Source organism: Ammospiza caudacuta, chromosome Z (assembly GCF_027887145.1).
Source record: "Ammospiza caudacuta isolate bAmmCau1 chromosome Z, bAmmCau1.pri, whole genome shotgun sequence".
In the NCBI taxonomy this organism is placed as follows: Eukaryota; Metazoa; Chordata; class Aves; order Passeriformes; family Passerellidae; genus Ammospiza; species Ammospiza caudacuta.
This window is the reverse complement of record NC_080632.1, coordinates 78,179,125-78,206,874: the sequence shown is the minus strand read 5'-3', so window position 1 is coordinate 78,206,874 and position 27,750 is coordinate 78,179,125. Positions and strand designations below refer to the sequence as shown.

The following is a 27,750-nucleotide window of genomic DNA, read 5'->3' as shown; positions in this document are numbered from 1 at the left end:
CTGGGACTGATGGCCTGGCATGGATTCCATTTATAGCAACCTGCTGACACTGCACCTTTTTGTGCTGGAGACCAGGCTCCCCACAGGGTCCATGTCTGACAGCTCCCACCAGCTGCTGGAATCCAAACACATCCTGCATTCCCACCTCAGCTCCATGCCAGACGAGCACCCAGCCATGAACCAGAACACCTCACAAGTCCTTCTGAAATCTGTGCTGGGAGAGGAGGCAGCCCAGCTACCATTAATAGCTGGTCCTGACAGAAGACCTAAAAGCTGTGGGTTTTGACCAGAATTTAGAGACAGCAAGATTCAAAACGTCATGGAGCTGAAAGAGAAAGAAGGCAGTGCTGATACTGGCGGAGTTTCCCTCTCCAATGAGGAAGCTTCTTGCACCATACATGATTTCTCTGCGTGCCTGTTTCCTTTCCGTGCTCTCACCACTCACAATCAGATGGGTGTGCAGTGAGGCAGCCAGGGTAGCTGAGACCTCAGTCCTGCCCTGGAACGTAGGCAAACATGGCCCTGCAATGGATGCTTCTCCTGCTCCTCACACCTCTGCTGGCAGCACAAAATCGTGGTAAGCCCTATCCCAACAACTATGGACAACCCCAGGGAAGAGGTAAGCAGTGCTCCCTCCTCTGCTCCCAAGAGAAGGTTTTACTGTGCTCCTTTTGCAGAGCCCCTGTGCAGCCTTATGGTGTGCAGGATACAGCAGCTGTATCAGGGCAGTCTGACATCCACACTGGGGCCCAAGTCCACCAGCTGGGTTGTGGTCAGGCAGAGCTCTGTTTGGGGATGGAGGGCAGCAAGGCTTGGGCTGCTGGGAAAGCCTCTGCAGAGTCTGTGTGTTCCTCCATGGAGCTGGAAATACAAGGTGTCTGTCTGTCCTGGCACAGTGTCAGGGTGCCATGTCCTCACCACAGAGGAGATGGGTGCTGGTGCCCAACCAGGAGCTGGGGAGCCATGAGCTGAGCCCCTGGGTGTCGGGGAGAGCCTGGGGATAGGGCTTACCATACTCTGGGACTGCTCTTTAATGCACTTCCTTGGTGCTGGAAGGATCAGAGCACAGCCAGGGATCTGCTGGGCTCTTCCTTCCCTGGCTGCACACTTTGATGCCAGCGGAGTCAGTGGGAATTTTCAGGCTCACATGTTGTCTGTCCTCCCAGGAGGCTGCACTGCCTGGCAATTGAGCTGTGGGTGCAGCAACTGTGATCTTGCATTCTTCTGTATCTGTCTTCGAGTATTTATCTAAACTAATTTTCTTGGAGCTAGGTGATAGAAATCATTAAACTAGCATCTAATCCTGTCATGCTGTGTTGTTGGATCCGGTTGGTTGGAGGCTACAGAAAACAGCTGATCTAGTGGTTGTGACAGAGTACAGGGAATGGGATCAGAAACTTTAATTCCTGATGTGAAGTGACATCAGGGACTGTACTATCAGGAGAGGTGTCACGAGAGCCTGTTTCCAGGGAAAACGTGTCTGGTTGCAGAGAGTGTAAGCACAGCACATCACTGTCACGCAATAAACAAGGGCAAAAAACTGCAACAGAGGATATTCTCCTGTCCAGAGTGTCTTCCCATTGCCCAGATCCCTGCTGAAGCAGTTCTCCCAGGCCAGCATGTGCAACCATGGCTTTCCCGTTTGTTTTCAAGGTGCACACTAAGGTCAGGATCTGTCTGTGTCACGTACAGTGGGATGCAGCAGGGTCCTGTAGCCCTGCAGACTCTTGTCACACTCTGCAGATCTCAGCCACCCAGCCTTCCCAGAGGAGTCTGGAGCTGCCCGTGACACAGATGATATTGCTGAGTTTGCACCTTGGTGCTTGAGAGAAGAGGAACCAAGACAAAAACATGTGCTGTCCACACCCAGCAATGTGAACAGCCCTGCCTGCATCCTCAGCATGTGGGCTCATCCCATCCTGACACCTCTGCTGAGCTCCAACCAATGGATCAGAGTCCTTCTCTTGCAGAGGGACAGGGCAAGGAAAATGTCCCGAGTGAGGCAGGAGGGTCTGCTAGGGTGGAATGGGCTGACAGAGGCTGTGGGGCAGGGTAAAGCTGTTGGACAGAGAGAGGGAACAATAGGGTGGGGATTCCTGAGCACATCCCCTGGCAGATACAGGGTAAAATCTGCTGTGCACAGTGCCACAGAGAGCAGTGCAGGCAACAGCAGTGCAGCCCAGGCACAGGATGTGGTTTGCACGTGTGGTTGGCCCTGCTGCTCAGCTCCTCCCATCATGGGGACAACGTGCACTGCACAGGGTGCATTGTGTCATTGTCCTATTGTCACCTTATTGTCTTGCTGTGCTGCTCTCACGGGGAGTTTTTCCTCCCTAAAATGCCATACCTGTACAAAACTCTTCTCCCCTTACAGCCCCAGTGCACCTGGAAGGCAGATGGGGAATCTTCTAGGACACATTTTCCGTGCAAAGGGTCTGGCACACAAGCTGTCTCGGACGCCTTTTTCATTCGTCTTGCTTGACACTCTGTGTGATCTAGTGGCAGGTGACAAGAGGTTCTAACCAGGAGCACAGCTGCAATGACCACGGAGTGGGAGGATGGTAGCTGAAGCTAAGCTGTAGCCAATCTGAAAGGGTTTGTGTCAGCGGAATTCCGAACTGTGCCCAGAGTTATGGGGAACATGAGTGCTAAGAGGTACTGCAGAGGAGTGCCTGGGGCTTGGCACCTTAGGCGTGGTGAACGGTGTGCTCTACCATGCTTCCACTTCCCATCACCATCCAAAGATTCAGGAAACACAAATTTTTCTCCTGTCCTTAGACCCGTGTCAGATGTCCTTTAGCATCTGGTGGACCAGTAGAGGTCAAAGTGCCACCATTTCCCAGCTCTTCTCACAATGCCTTGTTCAGTCCTTGTTCAGGACGTTCTTTGCTATCCCCGTTTCCCTGCCATGACTCCCAAGCAGAGCATCCCCAGGGTCTCTTGGCTCCATCACTCTTAAAGACCTGCTCAGCAGCTCTTTGGTTGCTAGTCAGGAGCACAGAGATGCTCTGAGACCCGTGTTTGTGTTCGCAGTGCCTTGCAAAACAATGCTCCACTGGTGAAATGAGTGATTGCTTTTCTTAGCTCCTCTCAGCAAGCACATGGCATCCAACGCAGCAAGACTTTGCTGTCACCCCTCTCAGCTGCTGAGCTGCCCTGCCAAAAGGGTTGAACTTCACCTACTGCTTCTTAGATTTCACCTTGTCCTTTCTTCTTTGTGTGTGAGGTAATAGAGTGTAAGAAAGGACACCTTCTGCTGTTAAGCAAAGGGCTGAACCCAGGAGCCTGTCCTGAATTATCAGCCTAGCTGTTTCTCCTTTCTCCTGACCCTCCCCTTCTGGCCCATGCTGGGCCTTTGTTTAGCCTGCCAGGCTCATAACTCCTTGCAGCAGGGACAGGCAGCCCAGACATTTCTGGAAAAGGCTTCTATATTCATGGGTAATAAACAATATCAGAGAGGAGAGTATTCATTTAATAGCATCAACTAGGAAAAAAATCCAAAACAGTAAATATCTGGCTTTGGAGGCAAATAGACCAACCTTTTGTTACCACTCCTGTCTCAGGCATTCAATATTTCCATTTCACAGTGAGCACGCATTGCAGGTTACAAAAGGTGCCTATTTGGTCACATCTACTCTGTATTTTCCTTGCTGAAATTTCACTTGAGTCAGCCTCCTTCCTCTAGCTGGGGCAGAGAGCCTGTGGGCGGCTCTCTGCGTACCACTGTGCAGGGCAACAAAAAGTGTCTGAAAACTGTTCCATTACTCTCCCAGTTGCTGTTAATCCCTACAAGGTTGGAAACTGAGAGTTTCTTTCCCCTTTCTGTCGAGCCCTCTCCTTTCTCCCTTAGTGTGTCAGCCCCACAAATACATCCAACTGCTTTGCACTAATGGGGAGTTCCATCTCTCCAGTGGAGGTCCCTTGACAGCTTCCCGTGGACATCTCCAAAGCACACAAGAAGCCATCCTGGGTTAGAGCACAGGCTCCTTTGCTCCAAGGTGCTCTTTTCCCACACCAATTTCTATGGAATGACTTGGGAAGGGGTGTAATGAGTGTGAGGACAGAGGTGCATCCTCACTGCACCCAGCGGCCATAGATTGGTTTCTTCCAATGAGCCTCGAGTGATAATCAATGCATGACAGGCTTGGACTTATTGGAGATGTGAGGCCGAGCTGGATTGTAATCAACAACATTCTTGAGACGAAAGCAGGCATGGACTGAAAGTGTGTTCTCTTCCCCATTTTGCAGGGAAGCAGAGCTTTCTAGGCTTTACCCTCAAACAATCATCAGAGATGCCACAAGGAGGGACTCTGAGCAGCTGCAGCTGCCTGGATGCAGATGGTGTCAGTGCTGTGACAGGGGGTTCAGCTCCTCTGCAGCAGTAGGAATGTGGGCAGGAGGCAGGCCCTGGAGGGGCTGTGATGTTTGGGCACTGCTGGCAGGGTGCTCTGTGTGCACAGAGTGAATAGGCTTTGGCAGTCCCTCAGGCTGCCCTGCTGGTGTACACTGCCCCTCTGCAAGGCAAGCAAGCTTTTTTTGCCATACCCACCCCTCTGTCACACTCTGTTAACTTCCAGGATAATTTTGAGGCTGGCGCATTCCCCTGTAGTGGTACTCTGTGTACCACTGGACTCTTTGAGTATGGGAATGAGCTGTGGGCTCTGCCTGCCTTTTCTGATTTCTCCCACCCAGCCCCTGGGCTCTGCTCAGCATGGTCCATGCCCAGCTTGGATGTGGGGGCTGTGTCAGCCTCTGTCTGCCCCCGAGCACAACAGGGGCACATCTGGCAGGTCCAAGGGCACAGGGGAGCCTGGGAGGAATTTAAAAAAGTGGGGCCAAATGATCACCTCCCTTCCCAAATTCAGAGAAATGCTGTAAAACCCATGTTTTGTTCTCAGTGCCTTACAGTGCAACTCTCCAGTGCAACTGGAAAAACAGTGGTTTTCTCTGTGGAAACAGTGGTTGCTTTTCTTAGCTCCTCTCAGCAAGCACATGGCATTAAACACAGCTCAGAGAGCTTGGGAAGGAAAGGATGAGTTGCAGAGAACAGGAATCCCCCTGGTGCTTGCAAGGGGCCCTGTGGGCAGAGAAGGAAGGAGGGAGCACGAGGGTTTGCCTGCAGGGCTGCTCTCCTGTGTAGTCTTTGTGTCTGAAGGGCAGACACACTGCTGGCACACTTGTGGTCTTTGCAGAAGCACACATTTCACCTACCCATGCCTACCCTTGCCTGAGGCTGTGCTGGAATCCATGCAGTATCCCAGCAGTATCCCCATTCCAGCTCAGCAGACACTGACAGGAACACTGAGGAAGCCCTGGATCAAGTCTGCACATCTGTGAAGGCCTTTTTATCTGAAACAAAGACAACAGAGAAGAGGCTGATACTCCTGCAAAGGATTAAGTCTGATAAGTGCCTAGTCTAAGAGAAATTACTGGCTGGAGCCCTGGTGAAGATGGACACCTAGTCAGAAATGTGTGGCTGTTATGCCAGCTCAGTGCCACTTCACTCCCACTTCCAGCCCAGGGGTCTTACACAGCACCTATTTTCTTGTGCCCATGACCAAGGAAAAGTAAGCTGAGTTGCAGGGGGTAAAAGAAGGGGCTGGCAGAATGAAGACAATCCTGATGTAAGAAAAGACCAGGCTTGAGACCAGCTGAGGCACCTGAAGGTGCACTAATCCATGGGACCTGATCAGATGCATGTGTGGGTCCTGAGGGTGGAGGAAGTAACAAACACTGTATCTATCATAGCTGAGAAGTTGTTGCCAGCAACTTCCAGTAAAGTTCCCACTGACTGTAAAAGGAGAAGCACAACCCCCTTTTTAAAAAGGGGAAATGAGGGAGACCCAGGGAACTACAGGCCAGTCAGTCTCCATTTGGCGCTGGGCAAGATAATGGAGCAGTGTTTTCCTGCTGGAAATAATTTTCCTGCTGGAAATTATTCTGAGGCACATGGAAATTATTTGTGATGGCTTCAAAAGATCAAATAATATCTGAGTAATTTGTTGCCCATTTATGGAGGACTGACAGTATTTGTGAATAAGGGGGGAGTGACTGACATCATCCACCTGAACTTGTGCAAGGCACTTGACACTGTCCTGTGTGACATCCTTGTCTCCAAACCGGGAATGTATGGATCTGATGGATGACCACTCCATGGGAGAGGTGCTGCAGTCAGTATTTTGATATCCACTGGCACAGGATGCCCAGTGAAGCTTGCAAGCCCCATCCCTGAAAGTTCCAGTTCCCATTCCAGGCCAGACTGTGGATGGCTTTGGACAAGCTAATGTAGTGCGTGACAGGAGGGCTGGAACTAAGTGATCTTCCTTGGGAACTTCCCAGCACAAGCCCTTCTTTGCTTTTATGAAAAACTGAATGAGTCCTAAGTGCCTGTAAACAATATTTAGCATAAAGCTAAATATGCCTCATTTCAGTTGTGCAGAAGTAGCACCTTTTAGTAAAAGGTTTCCAAACTTTAAACAAAGACTGTTTTGCAGAGAAAAGAAGAAACCTCACAACTTTGTAAAAGTTGTAAAGCCTGGTATGTTATTATTACGACGCGCACCGGACACAAGCCCCCAAAAAGGCATGCGCACCTCTGAAGATCTCAGGTCTTCTTTTATCCCACTTCCAAATGCATATGCATACAGTTTCACAATAAGTTCATACATATTCATTCCACGTGACATTTAGCACCAGTTCTTCTTTATCAAAGGAATTTCTAAGTCGGGGGCAAATCGACCTTGTGGTCTTCTCTGTTTTTCTTTCTCTGTCTCCTTGCTGTCTCGGCATGCAAGTTTTTCCTTCAGCTTTGGCTTCACAGACTTTTCACCTTTCTTAGACACTTCACCTAATTCAGAATGGATCTTTACTCTGTCTCAAAGACTAGCTCTGATTTTTGCTACAGTAAGTCTGCTTTATATTGCACTTCTAAAGCAGCAAACATGAGGTGTGGCTTTTTCACCTTAACCCCGACCCCTGCAAGGAAGCCTGGCAAGTGTAGAGAGATTCATTTGCAGTTACTTCAGCAGGGAGAGCTTTGCTCTATGAAAAGACTCAGGGAGAGCTGCAAGCAAGGCAGAGCTCTCTTGTGCAGCTGCAATCACCCTTGCCAGCAGAGCATCCCTGTTTGTGGAAAGATGCTGTCCCAGATACCTCTTGAAATCTGCATCTGTGTCAGCAGAGTGCCTGCAAAGGAGAATTTCTCCTTTCCTCCTGGTTTCCTGCCAAGCAGCTTGCCATGTGTGGTGCTGCCAGTGGGCTTTGAGTGCTGTGGGAGCTCTCACAGCTACCAGGAGGTGTAGAACAGTTACAAAAGGAAAAATGCTGAGGCCCCCTCACACAGAAGTCAAGAGTGGAGCCATGTGGGAGAGGCCAGCCATGCTCGTGAGCATTCACAACCCCCTCAGCTCCCAAGGCTACCTCCACTGCAGAGTTTCCATCCCCTCAAACTGCTTCTTGCTTCAGGCCAGGACTCACATGACTCTTTTCAAGCAACTTTATTCACATTTCTGTGGTACCTTGGGGATCAAAGAATACCCATCAGTGAATAGTCTTTATTCAGGCCTTCTTCTACAATTCAGGGCCCTGAAATGCAAATTAAAACATGGGAAATACTTTCAAGAGGAGCTGCCACCTGACTGAAGTACTTGATGCTCAATTTGCCAGTCTGGGGCTAATTTTATCCACTTATTTGTCAGGAGTTTTATTCTGTCTGAGGAGGTGCAGCTAGTGTGGTCTCCTACTGCATGAGGTCTGCAGAGCATTCCTGCTTTCCTGGGGAGTCCTGGTGTGCGGCGAGGTGTGGCCTTTAAGGTCAAGTGGCCGGCCAGCAGGAGGGCAGCCAACACCCAGCTGCAAATCCGGGAGTACCCCTCAGCGTCTGGTGGCCTTGGGCTGTGCTCCCTGTGGACAGGCCCACTGCTATCGAGACAAGAAAGAAGGAGCTGGACACTCGATGGTTTATTGAGGAACTCAAGACGCCAGCCAAGGAGTGACCAAACAGAAGGGGAGTAACAAGGTTATAAAGGGAGGTGTCTCAGGGAGAGGTTTACATAGAACCAACAAGGGAAGACAAGGGAGTGAACCTAACATAATAGACATCAGGGAGAACCCAATCGATACAAAGTAAAGGAGGGGCCCCGGGACCACAGCCAATCACAACCCCCATAGGGAAGAAGATTCTAGCAAACTGGGAGGAGTGGGGGGGACCTGACTGGGCCAGGGGAGGAGAAAAAAGCATACATATAAGGGAGTTAGGGGCGGGAGGAATTACATAACAAGGAGGACTGACAACTACAGTGGCGGGAGTTACTAGGGCAACAGAATGAATGACAACTCAATGGCGGGAAAACTGGGGGACGACAGAACCATTACATTACATGGGGGAACAAATACAGAAAAAGGGAGAGCAATTAAGTAAATTAACAAAACACACTACAACACAGCTGCACTTGGGTGTTGTAGGAAGCAGTGCAAACACTCTGTGCCTGCCTGACTGCACCCTGGTAACACTGGACAAAGTTTGGACTGCTACAGCTAAATTTGTATGGTGGAGGAACACTCACAGAGAGTTACAATTGTTCTGTGAAAAATGGGGCCTGATCAGAGGTCAGAGACCCAAATGCAGATCCATGCAGAGAGGAAGCAGCAGTCCTGTCTAGAATTTAATGAAAATTAATAGGAAGATTTACTTCAATCAATTGCCCAATCTACATGTTGTAAAACACAAACAAATGTGCGGCTGGTGACATACCCACATGCTCTAAGCCCCTTTAGCCCAATCAGAGGAGGGGGTGTCACTTGTCTTGGTGAGGATGGCAGGGATATGGGATGGGAGGCAGCTGCTGCTAGGAGCCAGCAGATAATTGTGAGAGGGACAGAGCAGAGGAAATAACAAGTGTAACATCCAGAACAAAAGCAAAGTGGCAACTCAACTGGGATTTTGCAGCAAACAAGCGTGACTGTGGGTATCAGCAGATCATGTCCAGCAGAATGACAGAAATGATGATGAGTGGTGCCAGCAGAGTCTGGAGCACTCCCACAGCCCCTGGATTTGTGGGAGAGAGCAGCATCCCCCAGGCTGCTGGACCCCTCTAACTGGGGCATCTCCTCAGCAGGTGGGCAGGATAACCCTGCAATGCCCTGAGGGTGAGGGGAGGGATAAAGCACCTGTGGGATGGGGCTCATCCTGGGAGGTGCCATCTCTGCCACCTCTCTGAAGAGAGAGGGATTGGCACCCCTCCGGATGGAACTCCCTCATCCTCGTGGATGCTGCTGGAGCCCAGTGACCATCAGGCTCTGCCTCCTGGCCTTTCCACACAGGAAAATGTAAACTTCCCTCCGAATGGGACCCCAAACTAAGGTTTACTCCGACGAGGAGCGACTATGCCTTGGATGAAGTGGTGCAGCTCAGCTGTGCTGGGAAGATTCCTGAGAAGTTTGCGCCATCTGTCCCACTGATTCAGTGCATTTCCAGAGGGGCCCAGACCCTGTGGAATGAGACTTCCACCTGCAAGGGTAAGCACAGCCCTGCACCACCCTGACCCAGGGCCCTGAGCTGGTGGCACACCCTCTGTGACCTGGTTGTGCAGATGACAGTGCAGGAATGGCAGACCTGGATACCTTTGGCTTTCCCCATGTCCTGGCACTGACAGGGCTCTTCTTGTCTCAGCACCTTGCTGTAGGCACCTGCTGGGCTCTGTGCTTCTGGGAGGGGTTCAAAGGCAGGAACAAGGCTCCCTGCACTGGGGACTACTGTAAACCCTGTGCCTTCAAACAATGAGTGGGTGTATGGCCAAGGTGGTGGGACGGGATGGAATTCTGTGTGAAGACCGTGAAGGAAATCAGTCCCTGTCCAGCTTTTCCCAAATGGAGCCTGAGTTGGGAAGCCTGCAAGACTGTAGTAGGCATGGATGGGACTGCTCTTGGGGTGGTCTGCTGCCACCAATAACTCTGTCCTAGGCTGCAAGTGAGGGATCAAGCAAGCAGTTGAATGTGGTAACCAAAGGAAATGAGCCCTGTCCAAGTCAGAGCAAGAAATATTCCAGCAGACCACTTCCCATTCTGCTTACATGAGCTCCTTCTCCTCTCCAGAGCGATGCCAGCAGCCCCAGTGGGACTCACAGCTCCAGTTTAGGCCAAACCAGAGATTTTACACGGTCAGTGAAGAGGTGACACTGAGCTGCTTTGAGAATGACGCTCCTCCCCTTGCTGTGATCAGATGTGCAAACTGGAGGAATGTTTGGCAGGTGTTGGACATTTCAGGAAAATGGCACAGGTTGCCTCCGAAACTGAGCTGCACCACGGGTAAGTTGGGAAGCAGTAGGTCTCCCCTGCTATGTGCACCTGTCAATGTAGAGGGGAGCTGGACATGGTGCCATGTCTGTGGGACACCTTGGGCAAGCTCAGAGTCAGGTCGCAGTTGGGAGCAGAATCCAAGGTGGAGAGGGTTAGAAGCATTCAGTGTGGGACACGTTTTCTCTATCCCTGCATCCCCCAGTCTATTCCTGAGTTGTGCATCACAGGGAAGTTAGAAAGGATCCTGCCCTCAGTTTTCACCTCTCTCCCAGTGTCCCGTATCACCTCCTTGCCCAGGCACATGATCTTCTTCTGCTCTTGGGGTACCTTGGGTTTCCTCATGGTGTGGAATGCAGACATTAACTACAGTTCATCGTGGAAAAGCCTCGGTCCCTCTCCTGCCTGAGCATTCCCTTGCTGAGAAGGACTCTCACACTTTCTTCCTGACAGCAAAATGCCCTAAACCTGAATGGGATGCAAGACTTCAGTTTTTGGAGAATGAAACTGGAAACCCACAGAACAGAGAAGAACTGACCCTGACCTGTCCCAAAGGCCTCGAGCCCTCCTTCCCTGAGGTCAAATGTGCAAAGGAATTTCAACAAGTGATTTCTGGAAAACCAGTCTATGTGGATGCCTGGTGGGGCAGGAGCAGCACAGGCGCCTGGACACGCATTGAGGGGGATGTCCTGTGCATGGGTGAGTGAGGCTGCAGCAGCTCTCCCGTGTCTCCCCTCTGCCCTCACCCTCCCTGGGGCTCTGTTGCCTGAGCAAACTGCTGAAGAGGACAATGCAGCCAGGAGACAACAGAGCAGGCAGAACCAGCTGGGCAAGCTGAAATCTCCTGCAGTGGTTCCTGAGCAGGCCAAGGCTGGGGCTCCCAGCTGGGTGCCCAGGCCAGGGGCAGGATCCAAGGCTGCCAGCCAGGTGCCCATGGAGGTTCCAGTATCTTTGCTGTGCCTCCAGGTGCCACCCTGGAATGCACAGGTCTGCTTGTTCCCCTGCTGGCCCATGGATGAGGGACCTGGGGGACACCTCCTGCACCTGCAGGGGTTGGAGCAGAGCGGAATGAAGGGAGCCCTGATGATGCAGGGCTGGCTCAGCCCTGGGCACTGGGACTGGAGGCTGTATGGGATGGACCTGGGGGAGGAGCAATGCCATCCATCAGGGGATGGAGATGCAGAGCTGTCCCTGCCAGAGACAAAGCTGTGTCCAGTGGGGGTATGGCAGTACATGGCAGTGCTCAGGAGAGAGGCACAGGGAGATACAGGATGGGAATGTCCCTGCTTTGGGCTGTAGGAGGTTGTAAGGAGTGTCCAGAGAGACAAGTGGGTGGATACGAGCATATTGATGAATAAGTGATTCTTCATGCTTTACAAGCTCAATGACAGTCCTTCCCAACAAGGCTTGCCCTCAGGTCACATCCCAGCAGAGGGATGTGTCACCTTCCCTCTCCCTTCATTGACTGGAGGGGTTCCTGGGGATTTCTCACCCACCACTCACCCCTACCCATCCCGTCGCCTCCACCCCATCTAACACCCACTTTCACCTCTGACAGAACAGTGTAAAAGGCCCCAGTGGGACTCCAGACTGCAACTGGCACCAGACCTGGAGAATTATAAGAAGACTGAGAAAGTGATGCTGAGCTGCCCTCAAGGTTTCCAGCCACTCTTCACTGAAATCCAATGTCAGACTCAATTCCAGGATGATTATGGGACATTTGGATATGAAGAATTTTGGCTTGGAAGAGACTCCAGAGGTGCCTGGGTCCCCATTCATTCCAGTGTGGAGTGCATCGGTAAGGGAGGGACCTGGAGCAGGATAATCCTTTGCAGGGGGAGATCCTGAGAACATCTCTGAGGGGGAACAGCATGGGAAGGTCAGCGTTTTTCCTTGGGCACAGCACTGTGAGGATGGAGGCTGTGGAAGCAGCTCCTGCTTCCAGACCATGAGGAAATGTCTCCTGTTGTGCTCTCCCATGGCACCAAAGGATGGCTGCAGCCACGCAGCTCAGAGGGTTTCAGGCAGGCAGGATCCCTTTGCTGCTCCCTGTGAGCTGTGCTGTAGCCCAGCTGGGGACACATCCTGGCTTCCCTCTCTTCTCCCCAAGGTGTCCTGATGTTTGACTGAACAGGAGCCGTTGTGCCACTGGAGAAATTCACCCAATGATTCACATTCAGTTTCCCAGGGCACCATGACCCCAAACTCCTCCTGCTCCCCTTTCAGAGGGCTGCAGTGAACACCTCCAGTCTCTCCTTTCCATCCAACCAAGGACAAAGCTGCTGGTTGTGGTGCTCAGCTGGGCATCTCTGCTCTTCTGCCATCAGCGCTGTTTGACAGCAAAGCCTCTGCACAAGGGGCTTGGCACAGCATTTCCCTTTGTGCCAAAGTTGGTCTGCACCTTGTGAGATCCCATGTGTGCCCCTTTGGGAGAAGGCAGATTGTATTTTAAACCCCTTCAGGCCTCACAAACCTTCTTGCAGAGGCTTGAAGGGCAAGGGCTCCTTCCAGAAGCCAGCATCCTTCTCTGTAGCAATCATTGCCACAAAGCCTCCCCCTGCAACCCTGGACAAACTGCTGGCATCAGCTGCTCAGCTACTGCCCACTGAGCCTGGGGCATGGTGAATTTGGTGAGGAGGTGATGAGAAGAAGGAAGGGTTGTGTCAGAGAAAGGGGCAGGGGCATTGTTAAAGCAGGGGATGTGAATGCAGAAGGCACTGCTCAGCCCTGTCCCCCTGCCCAGTGGTGTGGGGCAGGAGGAGAGCAGCCAAGGCACAGAGGGAGTGAGAACAGGAGCCCCCGAGGGTAACAGGGGCGTGGCTGATCCCTGTGGCAGGGCTGAGCCCTGGATGAAGGCCCCTGCATGCCAGCAGCAGCGGTGGTGCCATGGCCCAGCAAGGGCCCCCTGGGCTGGGCCGGGTGACAGCCTGGATGAGAGGCTGGAGGGAGTCCCCTGGTGCAGGGGGGATTGTGCTGGGAATGTCCCTGCTCCGGGCTTTGGAGGAGGGAATATGGTGCCCATGGACACAAGAGAGAATGGGGCAGGTTCATGGATGAGTGATCCTTCACAATTTCCACGCATCAGGAAAGCCCCTTCCCAACAAGGCTTGCCCTCAGGTCACATCCCAGCAGAGGGATGTGTCACCTTCCCTCTCCCTTCATTAACTGGAGGGGTTCCTGGGGATTTCTCACCCACCACTCACCCCTACCCATCCCGTCGCCTCCACCCCATCTAACACCCACTTTCACCTCTGACAGAACAGTGTAAAAGGCCCCAGTGGGACTCCAGACTGCAACTGGCACCAGACCTGGAGAATTATAAGAAGACTGAGAAAGTGATGCTGAGCTGCCCTCAAGGTTTCCAGCCACTCTTCACTGAAATCCAATGTCAGACTCAATTCCAGGATGATTATGGGACATTTGGATATGAAGAATTTTGGCTTGGAAGAGACTCCAGAGGTGCCTGGGTCCCCATTCATTCCAGTGTGGAGTGCATCGGTAAGGGAGGGACCTGGAGCAGGATAATCCTTTGCAGGGGGAGATCCTGAGAACATCTCTGAGGGGGAACAGCATGGGAAGGTCAGCGTTTTTCCTTGGGCACAGCACTGTGAGGATGGAGGCTGTGGAAGCAGCTCCTGCTTCCAGACCATGAGGAAATGTCTCCTGTTGTGCTCTCCCATGGCACCAAAGGATGGCTGCAGCCACGCAGCTCAGAGGGTTTCAGGCAGGCAGGATCCCTTTGCTGCTCCCTGTGAGCTGTGCTGTAGCCCAGCTGGGGACACATCCTGGCTTCCCTCTCTTCTCCCCAAGGTGTCCTGATGTTTGACTGAACAGGAGCCGTTGTGCCACTGGAGAAATTCACCCAATGATTCACATTCAGTTTCCCAGGGCACCATGACCCCAAACTCCTCCTGCTCCCCTTTCAGAGGGCTGCAGTGAACACCTCCAGTCTCTCCTGATGAGCAAAGTTGTCTGACTGCAGCATCCTTGCATGGCTGGTTTGGGAAGGGAATAAAGTGACCTTCTGGCAATCTTTCCTTCACAGAAGTGCTCCAGGTTGACCATGAGACCTTTGAGATTTCCAGCACCAGCATCAAACTGAAATGGACCTGCAGGTTCCCTGATGCCTGCCAGGGCATGAGGGCCATGTGCCGACTGGCAGCGCCTTCCTCCCCTCCCTGTGAAGCTGAGGAGGTGAATGCAGAGCAGATGTTGCATGGCCAGGAGGGAACATTCACCTGCTCCCCTTTGCAGCCCTTCACTGAGTACAGTGTCACCATTGACTTGCCTCCAAACACAACCCTGTTCTCATGGTTCTTCACAACACAGGAATCAGGTAAGTGCACAGAAATATCAGAGACAAGGAACAGTCCAGAGCTGTGCCGCAGGGAGGACAGATAAGGAACAGTCCAGAGCTGTGCCACAGGGAGGACAGATGTTCCCCTCACCCCTCAGCTCAGCCTGATCATATTCTCTGTGCAGGGATGTGCCTGGGATCAGAGCTGCTTGGGTCCTGTGCAGAGCCCTCTGGGGAAGGGGCTGGGAGAGCCCTGAGCAGGGCACAGCCCCTTCTCATTGTCCCACTCCGCCTCACACTGTTGTGCTTCCCACTGCTGCAGCACACACAGCCTTTGCAGGGGACAAACCCCTTACAGGGAGTCCCTTTGCAGCCTGTCCCTTGGCCGGGAGCTGCTGCAGCCTCCTGTGGCCTGAGCCCCTGCCCATGGCCCTGTGTGTGACCCCATGGCCTGTGCTTGCAGTGCCGGACAAACCGGAGCAGCTGTGGCTGGATCCCGACAGGGGCTCTCTCAGGTGGAGCGCGCCGCCCTCCTGCAACGGGGAGATCATCGGATACCAGGTACCCAGGGAGCAGGGCAGACCCTCACCTCCCAGCCTGGAGCTCTGTGCAGGCACACTGGGAACTGTGGGAAAGGGATAGTCATGAAGAAATACAGGAAGATTGAGACGCTCTAGGCTCCTCTTATGGAGCACGTCACCACAATGCCTGTGATATTGCAAGGCCTGTCCTCGGGCTCAGTACATATATCTACAGCCTTTCAAACTGCAGCCTTCCTTTTCAGAGGCCCAGCCCTTTGCTCGCAGAGGTTGCTGCTCACACATCCTCAGGGTTGGCTCCAAATTCCTTCTCTCCTCTCCTCTGTTTTGAGCTCTGCACATGGGGCTGAGGCTCCCACCCGTTCCTCTCCAGAGCCTTGCCCAGGCACAGGGAAGGGCAGGCACAGGGAAGGGCAGGCTGGCAGGGACGTTGCAACTGCGGGCACCTTCCCAGCGGGCAGCCGGGAGCTGCTGCGTCCCAGCTGCGTCTCCTGTCCGCAGCTGAACATCACAGCCAGGAACGCAGGGGACAGCAGCGTGCTGGAGACCGAGCGGCTGCGCCTCGATGGCTCCGTCACCGAGCACCGGCTGCCGGGGCACAGCCCTGGCAGCAGCTACGCCGTGATGCTCCAGGGGCTGACGGCTGCTGGAGCCGGGGCCGCGCTGACGAGGGAGTTTCACAGCAACAGCAGCTCCGGTGAGCTTTGCTGTGGGGCCGGGCCGGGAGCCCGGGCACAGCCCAGCCCTGCTCGCCGGCCTGCGCTGCCCGAGGCCGCCGCTGCTGCTCGCCCGGCCCTGCCGACGCTCATTCCCCGCTGTTGCCCTGCAGACACCCCGCACCCCCAGGCCATCAGCTGCCGCGGCGCCCGCGACATCGCCCCCTCGCAAGGCACGGCCGTGCTCCCCCTGAGCCCCATCGCCCCCGGCTCTGAGGCCGCCAGGTGAGCGCAGCCCCGCGGCTCCGCAGCCCCGCCGGGGCTCTCCCCACGCCGGCGCTGGCCTGCAGCCGCCTCCCTTCCCGTGGCCCCCGTGCCCGCTGCCACTGCCTTTGGGCCCGCAGGGAGCACCAGCTGATCGTGGCCGCCACGCACAACGCCTCGCTGATCGAGAGCATCTGCTCGGAGCCGGCACAGCTCTCCAATGCCAGCGCCTACCAGGCCGCTCTGCTCAACCTCAGCGCCGCCACGGACTTCGTGCTGGGCGACGGCAGCCGCGGGCGGGGCATGGACAACGCTGCCCTCAGCCCGGGCCGGGACTACACGGCCCTGCTGCGCCTCGTCCGCCGCGGGCCGCAGGTACCCTCGGGGGGCTCTTGCTCCCTGCGCCTGCTGCCGCCCGGGCCTGGGCCCCTCGCTGCCTCTGGGCTGCCTCTGAGCTCACGCTCCTGTCCCGTGCCCCGGCACCGTGCTGTCCCTGGGCTCCCGGGCCACAGCCACCTCCCTCGGTGGCCCTGCCTGGGGACCTTGGCCTCCAGCTAGGCCAGTGCTGCAGGACTGGCCTGAGCTCTCCCTCCTGTCTCCTCCAACAGGCAGAGAAGTTCACCTGTGTCTGCTACAGCTTCTCTCTTGGTAAGTGTCTCCTTGCTCCTGGTGCCCAAGCTTCCCTCCTGCCTGCTCCCTTTTGCCAGCCTGGCAGCTTCCTTGGTTACAAGCCGGCCCAGGGCAGATGTAGTGGAATATTGCCATACTTTGGTCTTCATAGAAGTTCTCTGTATTTTGAGGGTATCTATGGTAGATGGGCTTTGGACATCCTCAGGACTCTTGGATAGGTGGGGGCCCAGTGGCCACTGGCGATTGCACATTATCTCTGCCATCACCACAGGTTTAGTCTTAGTCCCAGTAATCCTCTTCTGGTGTATTTGCAACCCCTCCAAGTAGATACCTCACTTGGCAGTGTTTGGGGCCTTCAGGGACTCATGTTCCACAATTGGGGGTAGCACACCTCGGAAACACCTGCTTCTTCTGCCCCACCTCAGCTTTTCTCTAATGCAAAGCCTTGGGTGGAAGACAAGGGAAGTTGCTTTTCTCTTCATGTCCCTGTGGGATGTCCCAATGCTTGGTTTAGGCTGTGCAGGAGCCTGAGCCTGGCCTGTGCTGCTTGCAGGGCAGGAGCCATCGTCTCTGTTGGATAGCAAGCCCATGGTTATGGCAGTAGCACTAATTGTTTCATTCCTGGCACTGGGGATTTTGCTGCTTTTTGTCATCTTCAGGTCAGTATGTGGCTCACCTCTCCTGCCCTCTGTGAGGTATTCACCAGCTCCACTTGGACACTCCCTGCAGTGGCATGGTGTCCAAGTGGAGCCTGACATGAGGCAGGGTGGTGAGATGGGTAACAGCTTCAGCTCTGTATCTCTCTTCTGCTGGTCTGTGCACCTGCCTTGCTGTTTTGCAGGTTAAAGCACAACAGTTCAAGACGGTTGGAGAACAGCAGCACTATACCCCTAAGAGGATGTCAGAAAGGTGCAGTATGAGCAAGGGCCCTGTGTGCCTTGTCTGGACAGGCTGTCTGTTAAAAACACAGGCAGGATGATTGCAGGTTCTACAAGTTCATTGCAGGAACAGGGTGGTCAGAGCTGGCTGGCACAGGGAAAGGGACTCCTCCCAGGAGAAGGGACCTGTGTGGGGAGGGACAGTATAAGATTTGAGAAGTTCTGGCTGCTGCAATGCCATCTCAGTCTCAGCTGCAGAGTTCCAGAACTGGCCAGTTTAGCACTAGTTGGGTGCTGAAGTCCTGTCCTTGTGGTCTCTGCAGATGTACGCAAGCCAAACACACAGATCCCGGTGGAGGAATTGCTGGAGGCTCTGAAGATGTTTAAGAGGGAAGAAATAGAGGCAGAACAGACAGATGATGAATCAGTCAACAGGCATGGTGCTGGGCTTCTTAGAGAATATCAGGTCTGGTTTAGCTTTGCTTTCCCACCTGGCTGCACTCCCCACTCCTCATTCCTTCCCTGGATGTGTGATGCAATCAGCTGTGGCCACAGCCCCAGAATATATCCCAGTGCTGAGTGGGCTTTTCTTCCTCTGCAGCAATTGTCCTCCACTTTGTTGCACCCCTGCAATGCTGGCAAGGAGCTCTGTAATCAAAACAAGAACCGCTACAAGAGCATCATCCCATGTAAGCAGAGCTCTCCAGGGACTGGCTCAGGCTCTTGGGGCTGGCTGGGGTAGCACAGGATGCTGGGCTGGTGTAGGTGCCCCTCCACCACTTCAGAAATACTGAGCTACTCATCTCATCCTCCATGGCCACTGAAACTCAGAGACATTTCTGGCCCCACTCTTTCATATCCTGTTGGAGTATCCTTGTTCTGCTCTTCAAATCTTCCTGCAAACTTAATCAAACATTGTATTCCTGTTCCTGATGGTAGTCAGTGCTGAACACTGTCATGTACCATCCAGAGGCAGGTATTTGTGGGAAAGTAGAAGGAGTGACCTAATTTCTTCCAACCTTTAAAGCTCCTCTGGGCCACACACGGTGTGTACATTTGGCCATTTCATAATCTTCCTTAACACTCAATTGCACTTCCTGCTGTGCCATGTTACCCTTTGTCTCATCAGCTGTTCTTTAACCCTGAACTGTCCTGAGGCCTTGGGTGCTGCTGGAGAGGCAACAGACAGTAATTAATAAATTATGCCTCCCCCCTTAATCAGTCTCTTTGTTGCTGCCCTAAAGCATTAGCCCACCTCCCTTCTCTTTCAGATGATCACTGCCGTGTGGTGCTGCAGCCCTCTGACACCGGGAATGGCTACATCAATGCCAGCTATGTGGATGTAGGTAGTGAGGAGTTGTTACCCTGAGAAGGGTAGGAAAGGTGCCTGGCAGGAGGACAGTCCTGCTCACATGGGGGGCCCTGAGGTCTGGCACTTTTTGCCCTTAAGCTGGCGGGTCTTGGGATGTTGCTTCCACTGAATCCTCTCTAAGCTGCCTGGAGTACTCTGGGTTTGTGTGCAGTTCTCACCTCAAACAAAAAGGGACACATGTGAGGGGACAGGAACTGGGATGCAGCCCCTGGGTACCCACTGTCTGTGCTGGCCAGGAAAGGTGCTGTGGGACACACTGTGCTGAGAGTTCTGGGCTTTGGTGCCTGGGGGATGGATCCTTTATTTCATTCCCTGTTAAACATGTAACTCATGTGATCAGAGCTGTTTGAATCTCTCCCCTGCAGACCTACCGAAGTCCACGCTTCTTCATTGCAGCTCAGGGTAGGTGCTCCCAAACCTCATCCTCAGGAGATGCCATTCACTATCCTGAGCAATCTGGGAAATGGGGAGCTGGGATAGCAGCCAGGGAGCTGTGAATGGCTCACTCCAAGTCCCTGTGTCTCCAGGATCTCTGAGGTTGTTCAGTTCTCTCTGAACAGTTGTTACAGGTGCTAGAGGGCATGGAAGGTCTCAGTAGTAGCTTGGCAGCAGCTGGAGCTGGTATCTGCACTGCCTAGTATGAGGACATGGTCCTTCCACTCACAAGCCTAGTTTGTTCCCTTTGGCAGCTGGCATGACAGGAACAATCCTGCAAGTGCCTGGCATGTCTGCACCCAGTGCACACGGATACAGTCTCTTCCCAGTAGTGCAAAGCCTGGATGTGTTTGTCAGCTCTGTGCAGCGTGCAATGAGGAGGCCTTGGCTTCCTGCAGAGCTGCAGAAATGCTCCTTGGAAAATAGGGCCCCAAATGTGGGAGCAGCTGACAGTCATCTCAAGGGTCTGCAAGCAGGAGCCCCCAAAGCAGCAGTGAATCCCTGACATGGGCTCATCTTCCCTCCCTTCTCCTTGTCCAAATTTCTAACATGGTGATGAAGCTGATGTGGCCAGCACCCCCTTCAGGTGCTGATGTCCCCTGGCTGTACCTCTGTGTCTAGGCAGAGGAAAGCCTGGGAATGTCCAAAAATGTGCCCATGGCTTGGACACTTGCATAGGGCTCTCCTCTTCCTTCCCAAGGCCCCTTGGCTGGGACGGTGGTGGATTTCTGGCACATGGTCTGGCAGGAGAAGACCTCAGTCATTGTGATGCTGACGGGCTTAGCGGAACAGAACAAGGTAGAGAAAACCTCTCAGCTGATGAAACCTCTCAGCTTGGGCATTGCCAGAGCGCAGGCTTCCACACCTGCTGTGCTCCCAGTGCAGCTGTCAGCGGGGACAGGGTGCAGCACTGCACGCCTGCAATGCTCTTCTTATGAGTTTTCCTGTGCTCAAAGATCTCACTGGTGTTGACAGATCAAGTGTGAGCAGTATTGGCCAGAGCAGGAGCGGATCTACGGAGACTTCACCGTGACACTCAACAACACCTGGACCACAACAGGCCTTGTCAAACGCATCTTCTGCCTGCAGAAGGTAAGCCTGGCATGGAGCTGAGGTGGGAATGCAGGATGTGTTTGGATTCCAGCAGCTGGTGGGAGCTGTCAGACATGGACCCTGTGGGGAGCCTGGTCTCCAGCACAAAAAGGTGCAGTGTCAGCAGGTTGCTATAAATGGAATCCATGCCAGGCCATCAGTCCCAGGTTTCGGTGCCAGGCAAAGGCAGTCAGTCAGCTCCAGTGGTCACCCCAGAGGAGTCTGGACTGACGTTGCACATGGGAATATTGTAGATTCTTGATGGCTTGGGTGAGGTGACTACAAAGGGTATAAAAGCAGATAAAGGCTATGGAATGGAATCTCTGCACATCCAGGATGATGGGACAGGTGCCTGCCTGTCACCTGAATCAATCTGCAGAAGGTCCACACTGAAGCTCCTTGGTGACTTACAGCACTAAACCTGGACACATAGTTTATGGTTTAAGATAACCCACATAAGGTCATTTGCCAAGATGTGTGCTCCTGCAGAAGTTACACCTCAGATAAAGGGCAGAAAATGAAGAAATTGCAGTTATGCATATTTCTGTCCTTTCTTGTCTTGCCCATAGCAACATGCAGCTGAAATGTAAAGCTCCAAGAGCACCCGATGGTAAGATGTAGCATTAGTTCATGGCAAGTGAATGTGATGTTTAGGGAAAATCACAATGGCTGGTAACAAGTGACTACATTCACATCAGTGTAGTACCAGCCTTAGGGTACATCTTTTCTGGGCAAGCCAGGGCTTTTTGATGACTCTGGAAATACCCTAAGCTGTGATTGGTATCATTCCCCTCTGGGGCACGAGCTGCTTTTCCTGCTTTGCGTTCACTGCTCACGGTGAAGCAGAGGACAAAATGAATCGTGTGGCTGTGGGATGGGTGAATCTGCCCTGTAGTGTCTGAGGAGCTGTAGTGGAGCAGTCCTTATGGTGTGGTGCTGGAGGGAGCACTCTGTGCTGGTGCCCCTCTCAAGTGGTTTTCTCCACTGCTGCCTCCTTGTTGGCAGGCAGTCACTCGACACGAGTTTCCCGGTCGCTTGCAGCTCCCTGTTGCCAGCTGTGTCTCCCTTTCTGCAGGCAGGCTGTGCTCTGCCAAGAGCAGTGGAGCAGTTTCACTACCTGCTGTGGCCGGACCACGGGGTGCCCAGAAACCCGTCGCAGCTGCTGTGCTTGGTGGAGGTGGTGAACAAGAGGGTGCTGGAAGCGCCCGCAGGCCCCGTGCTGGTGCACTGCAGGTACCGCGCTGGGGCTCTCTGGGTGCTGGGGCACGGCCAGCGGGGGCAGCGCTGACCGCGCTGCTCCGTGTCCTCAGCGCCGGCATCGGGCGCACAGGCACCTTCATCGCCCTGGACTTCCTCTTGAAGATGGGCAAGGCGGAGGGCAAGGTGGATGTGTTCCGCTGTGTGCAGCAGCTGCGGGAGCAGCGGGTCAGCATGGTGCAGACCAAGGTGAGGAATTTGCTCCCGGCACACCTCGGGCTGCAGATCCAATGCCCACCTGTGGGAGTCGACACGGGTGAGTGGCCAGAACAGCCACAAAACCATGGCTAAAATGCCAAGAGTGAATTTATTTCATTACCTCCCTAGCTGGAGGATGCCAGGAGGTAACACATAAGTGGGAACACCAGCACCATCGGGCCCAGTCCATCCTGGGGGACAGTGGGGCTGCTCTTTTCACCCATTTAACAAAGGCCTGTGCACCTGTAGTTTACGAGCTGGGCTGTGATCTCCTCTGTGTCTTTGTGATCTCTGGTCTTTGATGTGTCTCAAAACAGGGAGCTCAGCCATGTTCATGGCAATGGGCCCCAGGTCTCTGTAAACACCAACATTCCCTCTGTGTGTATTGTACTCCACAAAGCAGAGAGAGGTTAAACAGCAGTAGGCTGTTTATATACAATATATAGGATTTCTCACACTGTCATTTTCCACACCTTGGTATACTCCCAGCTGTAAGGCCACTTGAGATAATCCACCATGCTCCTTCTGAATGAAAAACCATTGTGCTGCTTTTAACCCTTTGCTGTCAACACCACCCTTCCCTGAGATGTGGCATGCAAAGCCACATTAGCCATGCTGCTCCTGATCTAGCCACAGGGACTAGGGCTACCAGGTGATGGACACTGAAGGATCTTTTCTCAGTGCTGTGTCCAAAGCTAGTTGGAATCTTAATTTCCCTGAGAGTCTCTGAGGTATCAGCAGCATTTGTAGGTATCAGTCACCCTGACACAGAAGGGCTGTCTTGTAGGCAAGGACGATGAACAAGAGTCCACCTGTGCCTCCAGCTTTCAGGATGGCTGCCCTCCTGGCAGCTCCTGGGCAGCAGTGTCCTGGCCTAGGGACTATATCCTCATGATCTGCTTAGTGCTGGGCTCCTTCAGAGAAAACCAGCTTGGGTTGGACCAAGCAGCCTCTTGTACAAGGTCTAACTAGTGTGCAGGTTTTCTGGGCTGCCTTCCCCAGAGCAGGGGTCTGAGGAAGATGATCTTGTCTGGGTTGCTGGAGTTGCTGGCAGTGTCCCAAAGCAGGGATGCCTGCAATGAGAAGTGTCTGGCCTCAGGGATCTGCAGCAGGAAGGAGAAGGATGAAGCTGGCTCACTTGTAGCACAGTTTGAGCACGGCTGGTGATCTGGAGCTCCAGGGTTCCTCGTGGACTGGCTCCAGACCGTGCAGCTGAGGCGTGTCCTCCCGCAGGAGCAGTACAGCTTCCTGTACGAGGCGCTGCTGGAAGGTTTGCTCTGCGGCAGCACCGGGGTGCCCGTGGAGAGCATCGCCAGCCGCGTGCACTCCCTGCGGGACCGTGAGACCTCAGGCTGCAACAGCGCCCTGGAGAAGGAGTTCAAGGTACCACCAGGGGACGGTGCACTGGTGCTGTGGGGGCTCATCTGTGATGCCGCCCCCTCCTGCTCCCCTCCCCAGCAGTGGGATGGAGGTGGGGGATCATTTCTCTGCAGTGGCCCAAGAAGGTGAGTTGCTGACAGGCAGGACTGACATGGGTGAATCATCTCTACAGGCTCTGCAGAGATTTTCTGAGTTGTTCCAGCTCCTGCCATGCAGAGAAGCAGAGAAACCCAGAAACCAAGCCAAGAACCGCAAGCCAGGGATCTTGCCAGGTAACACGGGCAGGGCCGGGCAGCCTCTTGCTCTAAAGCCAGAGCCTGACAGCAGCATGGGGGGAATGATGCTTTCCTGCTGCTTCCCTCCCTGGCACATGACACTGACAGGTTGGGCTCAGGGTCCAGTTGTTGTATTCTGCTTAGGAGATAATAAATACAGATTAGGCTGATTCCTTCTGAGCCTGTTGGAGGTACATGAGGTACACCTGGGATAAATATGTCCCTGGTCTACACTTTCCCAGTGGAGAAGCTCAGATGAGGCACATCAGGGAGCAATGAGGAGGGTGCCCAGTCACAGGGTTTTGGGCACCCCTCATCAGGGTGCCCTGAGCTGTCACAGCCGTGGGTGTGGTGGTGCCTGTCCGTTCAGTCCTCTCCAACCCATGCGGCAGGGAGCTCTGTTGGCTGTGCTTGTTGCAGGGAAAGCCCCCCCGCCTGTATGTAGAGAGGGAACGATCCATCATTTCCCTCTCTGTGTTCCTTGCCTCCGCAGCGGACTCCTGCCGGCCCATCCTGATGTCCTCGGTGAACGCAGACGGCTCGCCAGCTTACATCAACGCCGTCTTTGCCAGCGTAAGGCTCCGGCCGCCTTAGGCGGGAGCGGGAGCTGCTCGGGGCAGCCGGGCCCCTCCTGCGCAGCCCTGCTCCGGGCCAGGGCAGAGCCCCCGGCCGGGGACGTGTCCCGGCGCTCGGGCTGCTGCTCGGTGCCTGCCGGCCCTGCTGCCAGGAGATGGCCCCCGCGACCGCGATCGGCGCAGCCTGCCTGCGCAGGCAGCGCAGCAGCGTGTGCCAGCCCAGCCTGCTGCGAGCTGAGCCCGGCTGCGATGAGCTGAGAGGGCAGCGGGGCGCTAACATGAGCTACTCTGAGCAGGGCTGGGCCGGCCTGGGCCTTCTCCATCTCCGCTGGGCGGTAGGGAGCCATCCCGCTGCGGGAAGGGCTCTCGGGCATTGTGGGACTCTCCTCACACACACATCGTCGTGTCTTTCGCAGACGTACACCGAGGAGGAGAGAATCATCATCACGCAGCTGCCCTTCCCCACCACGCTGGTGGATTTCTGGGCTCTGGTCTGGGATTACACTTGCACATCAGTAGTTGTGCTGAATGAACTCCAGGAGCTGGACAAGGTCAGCAGCCCAAGCTCTGACAGCTCTCCCCTCTCCTGGTTCCCTGTGGGGCCGAGCAGTGTGATTCCTGCCTTTGCCCCTGCAAGGATCTTAGCATGAGAGCCCAGCTTGCACCAGGACCTACTGCAAGCCTGGCGGCTCCACCTGGCAGAGCCCTGAGGGCAGTCCCAGCTCCACAGCAGGGGGCTGTCCTCGGTCTCACTGCAAATGAGCATCCATTGGGTTTTGTTGACCCCTACCCAGGTGTCCTGTGTCTCTGGCTGCAGCACTGGGCTGGTGCCCAGCAAGTGTCTGGCAGAGCCATGTGCATGTGGCCTTTGGGCAAGGGGCTGCTGTGAGCCCCCCATATGAGGGGCCGAGCTCTGCCCTGTGTGCAGGTGGGGCCATGTGTGATCAGGCCCCTCTCGCCCTCCCCCAGACGTACGTGCAGTTCTGGCCCAGCCAGGGTGAAGATGACTACGGCCGCTTCCATGTGCAGCTGATCTCAGAGGAGCCTGGGGCTGGCTTCACAACCTGGACACTTGTCCTCAGCAACAGGCAGCAGGTGGGCCCTTTGCTCAGAGCTTGCAAACTTCTTTGAGAAGAATCTTTGCACAAGCTGGGAGGAGCAGCTGTCAATAGGATTTAATTTGGGTCTAAGTCCCAGCCAGAGATGGCAGAGGGATCTGGGGGGTCCTGGCAGAGCACTGGCCACAGCAGAGTCTTTTGCCTTGTCAGAGAGGTAAATCCCAAGGAAGTGAGGCTGCAGGCAGAGGTAGATCTCAGAGGTGGTTTTGTGTGCATTTCCAACTGGAGGACAGCAGCTGTGGTTGGAGTTTGTACATCTCAGTGGTTCATGAAAGGGGAACTATTGCAGGCAGCTGGACACAGGACTGGTGTAGGTCTGAGCTGCACCTGGAGCTCAGCTCTTCTTTTGTGCTCTGTCTGTTGCTCTCAGAGCATTGGTGAAGAAGAGCAAATTCTGGAGTGGCATGTCCCATTGTGGGGCTGCTCCCTTGATCCAGTGTGCGTGGCTGAGGCAGGTCTGGCATGCACTGTCCCTCCCCTTCCCTCCTTGAAGCCGATAGGTCTCTGCTCTGTCCAGCCCCCTGTCTTTCTTCCCCACTAGCCCAAGAAATCTGCAGTGGAAATCCAGTTACATCAACTGACAGACTGGCCCATGCAGAAGCACCTTCCCCCCAACCCTGACACCATCATCAGCCTGCTGGGGAAGGTGGAGACACACCATCGGCAGAGCCAGGATGGACACATCCTTGTCACCTGCTGGTGAGTGATGTCTGCTGGAGGAGCAGCCATGGCACTGAGCTGGACACAGCTCGGGCTGTGTCAGTGACATTGGGGACAGCTCCATCTGGGGTGGATGTGTGGATATGAATTCAGCTAGGTTGAGGGAGGAAGACTTTCCTGTGGAGGTTGGTTGGATGTGGGATGCATGGCCAAGATCATTCTTGGGGAGAGTGTGTGGGTCTAGGGGGACAGCTCTGAGGCTCAGCCCGGCCACCTTCCATCCCAGAGCAAATGAAGCTCCCCTTGCCCTCCTCCACAGGGACGGAGCCAGCCGGAGTGGGATCTTCTGTGCTGCTGGTTTCCTGTGTGAGCAGATCCAAAGCGAGGGCATGGTGGATGTGTCCCAGGCTGTGAGGATGCTGAAGAGGAGGCGCAGACAGTTCATTAAAAATGTGGTAGGTGCTGACTTCTAACCCACCTGGGATGGCAGCAGCACAGTAAGAGCCAAATCTTGTAATGCCCCAGTAGCTGCCCTGGCCCCTCTGTGCTCAGATCATCCTGAGGCCAGGTGCCAATGAGACCTTTGAAAGCTCCAGTTTCTGCTGCTGGGCACACCCACTCCCTCAGTGTCAGGTTCTGCAGAACTGAGGGGGCACCAAAGCATCCTGCATGATGAGTGGCTCCTTTCTGGTCCACCTGGCTGCTTAACACTTGGTGTCATGGTTGTTGGCTCTCCTGCCAAAACCAGCTGGTTCCAGTGCTGGTGTAGCCCATCCTCCAGCTCCTGGAGCACATGCCTGGATTCCTCAGCAAGGATTGTGGATTCCAGCTGGGAGGAGGAGGGTGGAGTGCACCTGTGTGTGGCATGCTCTGTGTCAGGAAGCTGTTGGAGACCAATGCTGGCATGCCACTGCAGGTGTTGGTCCACTGGAGCCTCAAGTGCATCCTTTTATCCACAGGAACAGTATGGGCTCTGCTATGAACTAGCCCTCAGTTATTTGAATTCATTTGAAACCTATGGGAATTTCAAATAGGGGCATGACCACAGCCTGTCTCTGGATGGGACTTTGACTCCCTGGACAGCCCTTCATCAGTACCAGTGGAAGCAAGAGGGAAAGAAAAGGGATGTGCGTGACCCCAAGGTGCTTCACTCTCCTGAAAAACCACCCAAAAAGGGTCCTCCATGGCTGGAGAACACAGGCTAGACTGTCTCCAAATTTTGGCCAGGTGTTGAAATGGGAACCTGACTCTCTGCCCAGCATTTGTGCAGGAACTTATCTGGAATCACAACCTGAGCACGAAGACCAGAGCAGAGGCACCAGGACTTCACCTATGCTTCCTTGCCAAGGATGAAGAGCACAGCTGTCCCATCCAGGTTCCCTTGTCCCCTCAGGTAGCCCCAAGGACAGTGGGGTAGCACCAGCACCCACATTGTGTTTGGTCAGAGAAGTCCCACACTGCTGTAAGATCCATGGTGCTCAGGAGCACAGGATATCTGTCCAGCTGTGGGAGAAGCATGAAGTCCAAAGTCAGCAAGAGCCAAGAGTGGGACAACCCATGGTCCTGCAGGGCTGAACTGGTCCTTCAAACCCCACACAGTCTCTTCCTGGGGCTGTATCTTCCTGGTGCTTCTCCAAGTGCCACAGCCCTACCAGCTCCACTGAGGCTCTCCCATCAGCCTGTGGCTGCACCATGGCAATCCCAGGCTATGGTGTCTCAACGTGAATATCCTGGATGTGCTTCAAGCAGCACTGCAGAAACAAAGGCAGGAGACTTCAGAAGCAGGAGTGACCCCATGGCTTTCTGTCCTGTGTCTCACCAATAAAGGCCG

The 27,750-nt window shown here is 54.3% G+C and overlaps 1 protein-coding gene across 1 annotated transcript; it reads left to right on the top strand.

Annotated features, from left to right (window-relative positions):
- Window positions 1–19: 19 nt before the first annotated feature.
- Window positions 20–27,647, top strand: LOC131571696 (receptor-type tyrosine-protein phosphatase kappa-like). Its single transcript, XM_058824477.1, is given in 32 exon segments — window positions 20–251; window positions 9,322–9,516; window positions 9,591–9,679; window positions 10,220–10,305; window positions 10,357–10,447; window positions 11,065–11,238; window positions 11,998–12,091; window positions 13,552–13,791; window positions 14,339–14,629; window positions 15,054–15,151; window positions 15,631–15,826; window positions 15,959–16,070; window positions 16,190–16,424; window positions 16,658–16,697; window positions 17,233–17,338; window positions 17,521–17,588; window positions 17,845–18,023; window positions 18,159–18,246; window positions 18,829–18,899; window positions 19,295–19,331; window positions 20,065–20,162; window positions 20,340–20,456; window positions 21,532–21,689; window positions 21,767–21,902; window positions 23,145–23,294; window positions 23,464–23,563; window positions 24,060–24,139; window positions 24,558–24,692; window positions 25,111–25,236; window positions 25,801–25,958; window positions 26,239–26,374; window positions 26,879–27,647. Coding segments are annotated over 32 exon segments (4,191 nt in total). The 3' UTR covers window positions 26,954–27,647.
- Window positions 27,648–27,750: the final 103 nt, after the last annotated feature.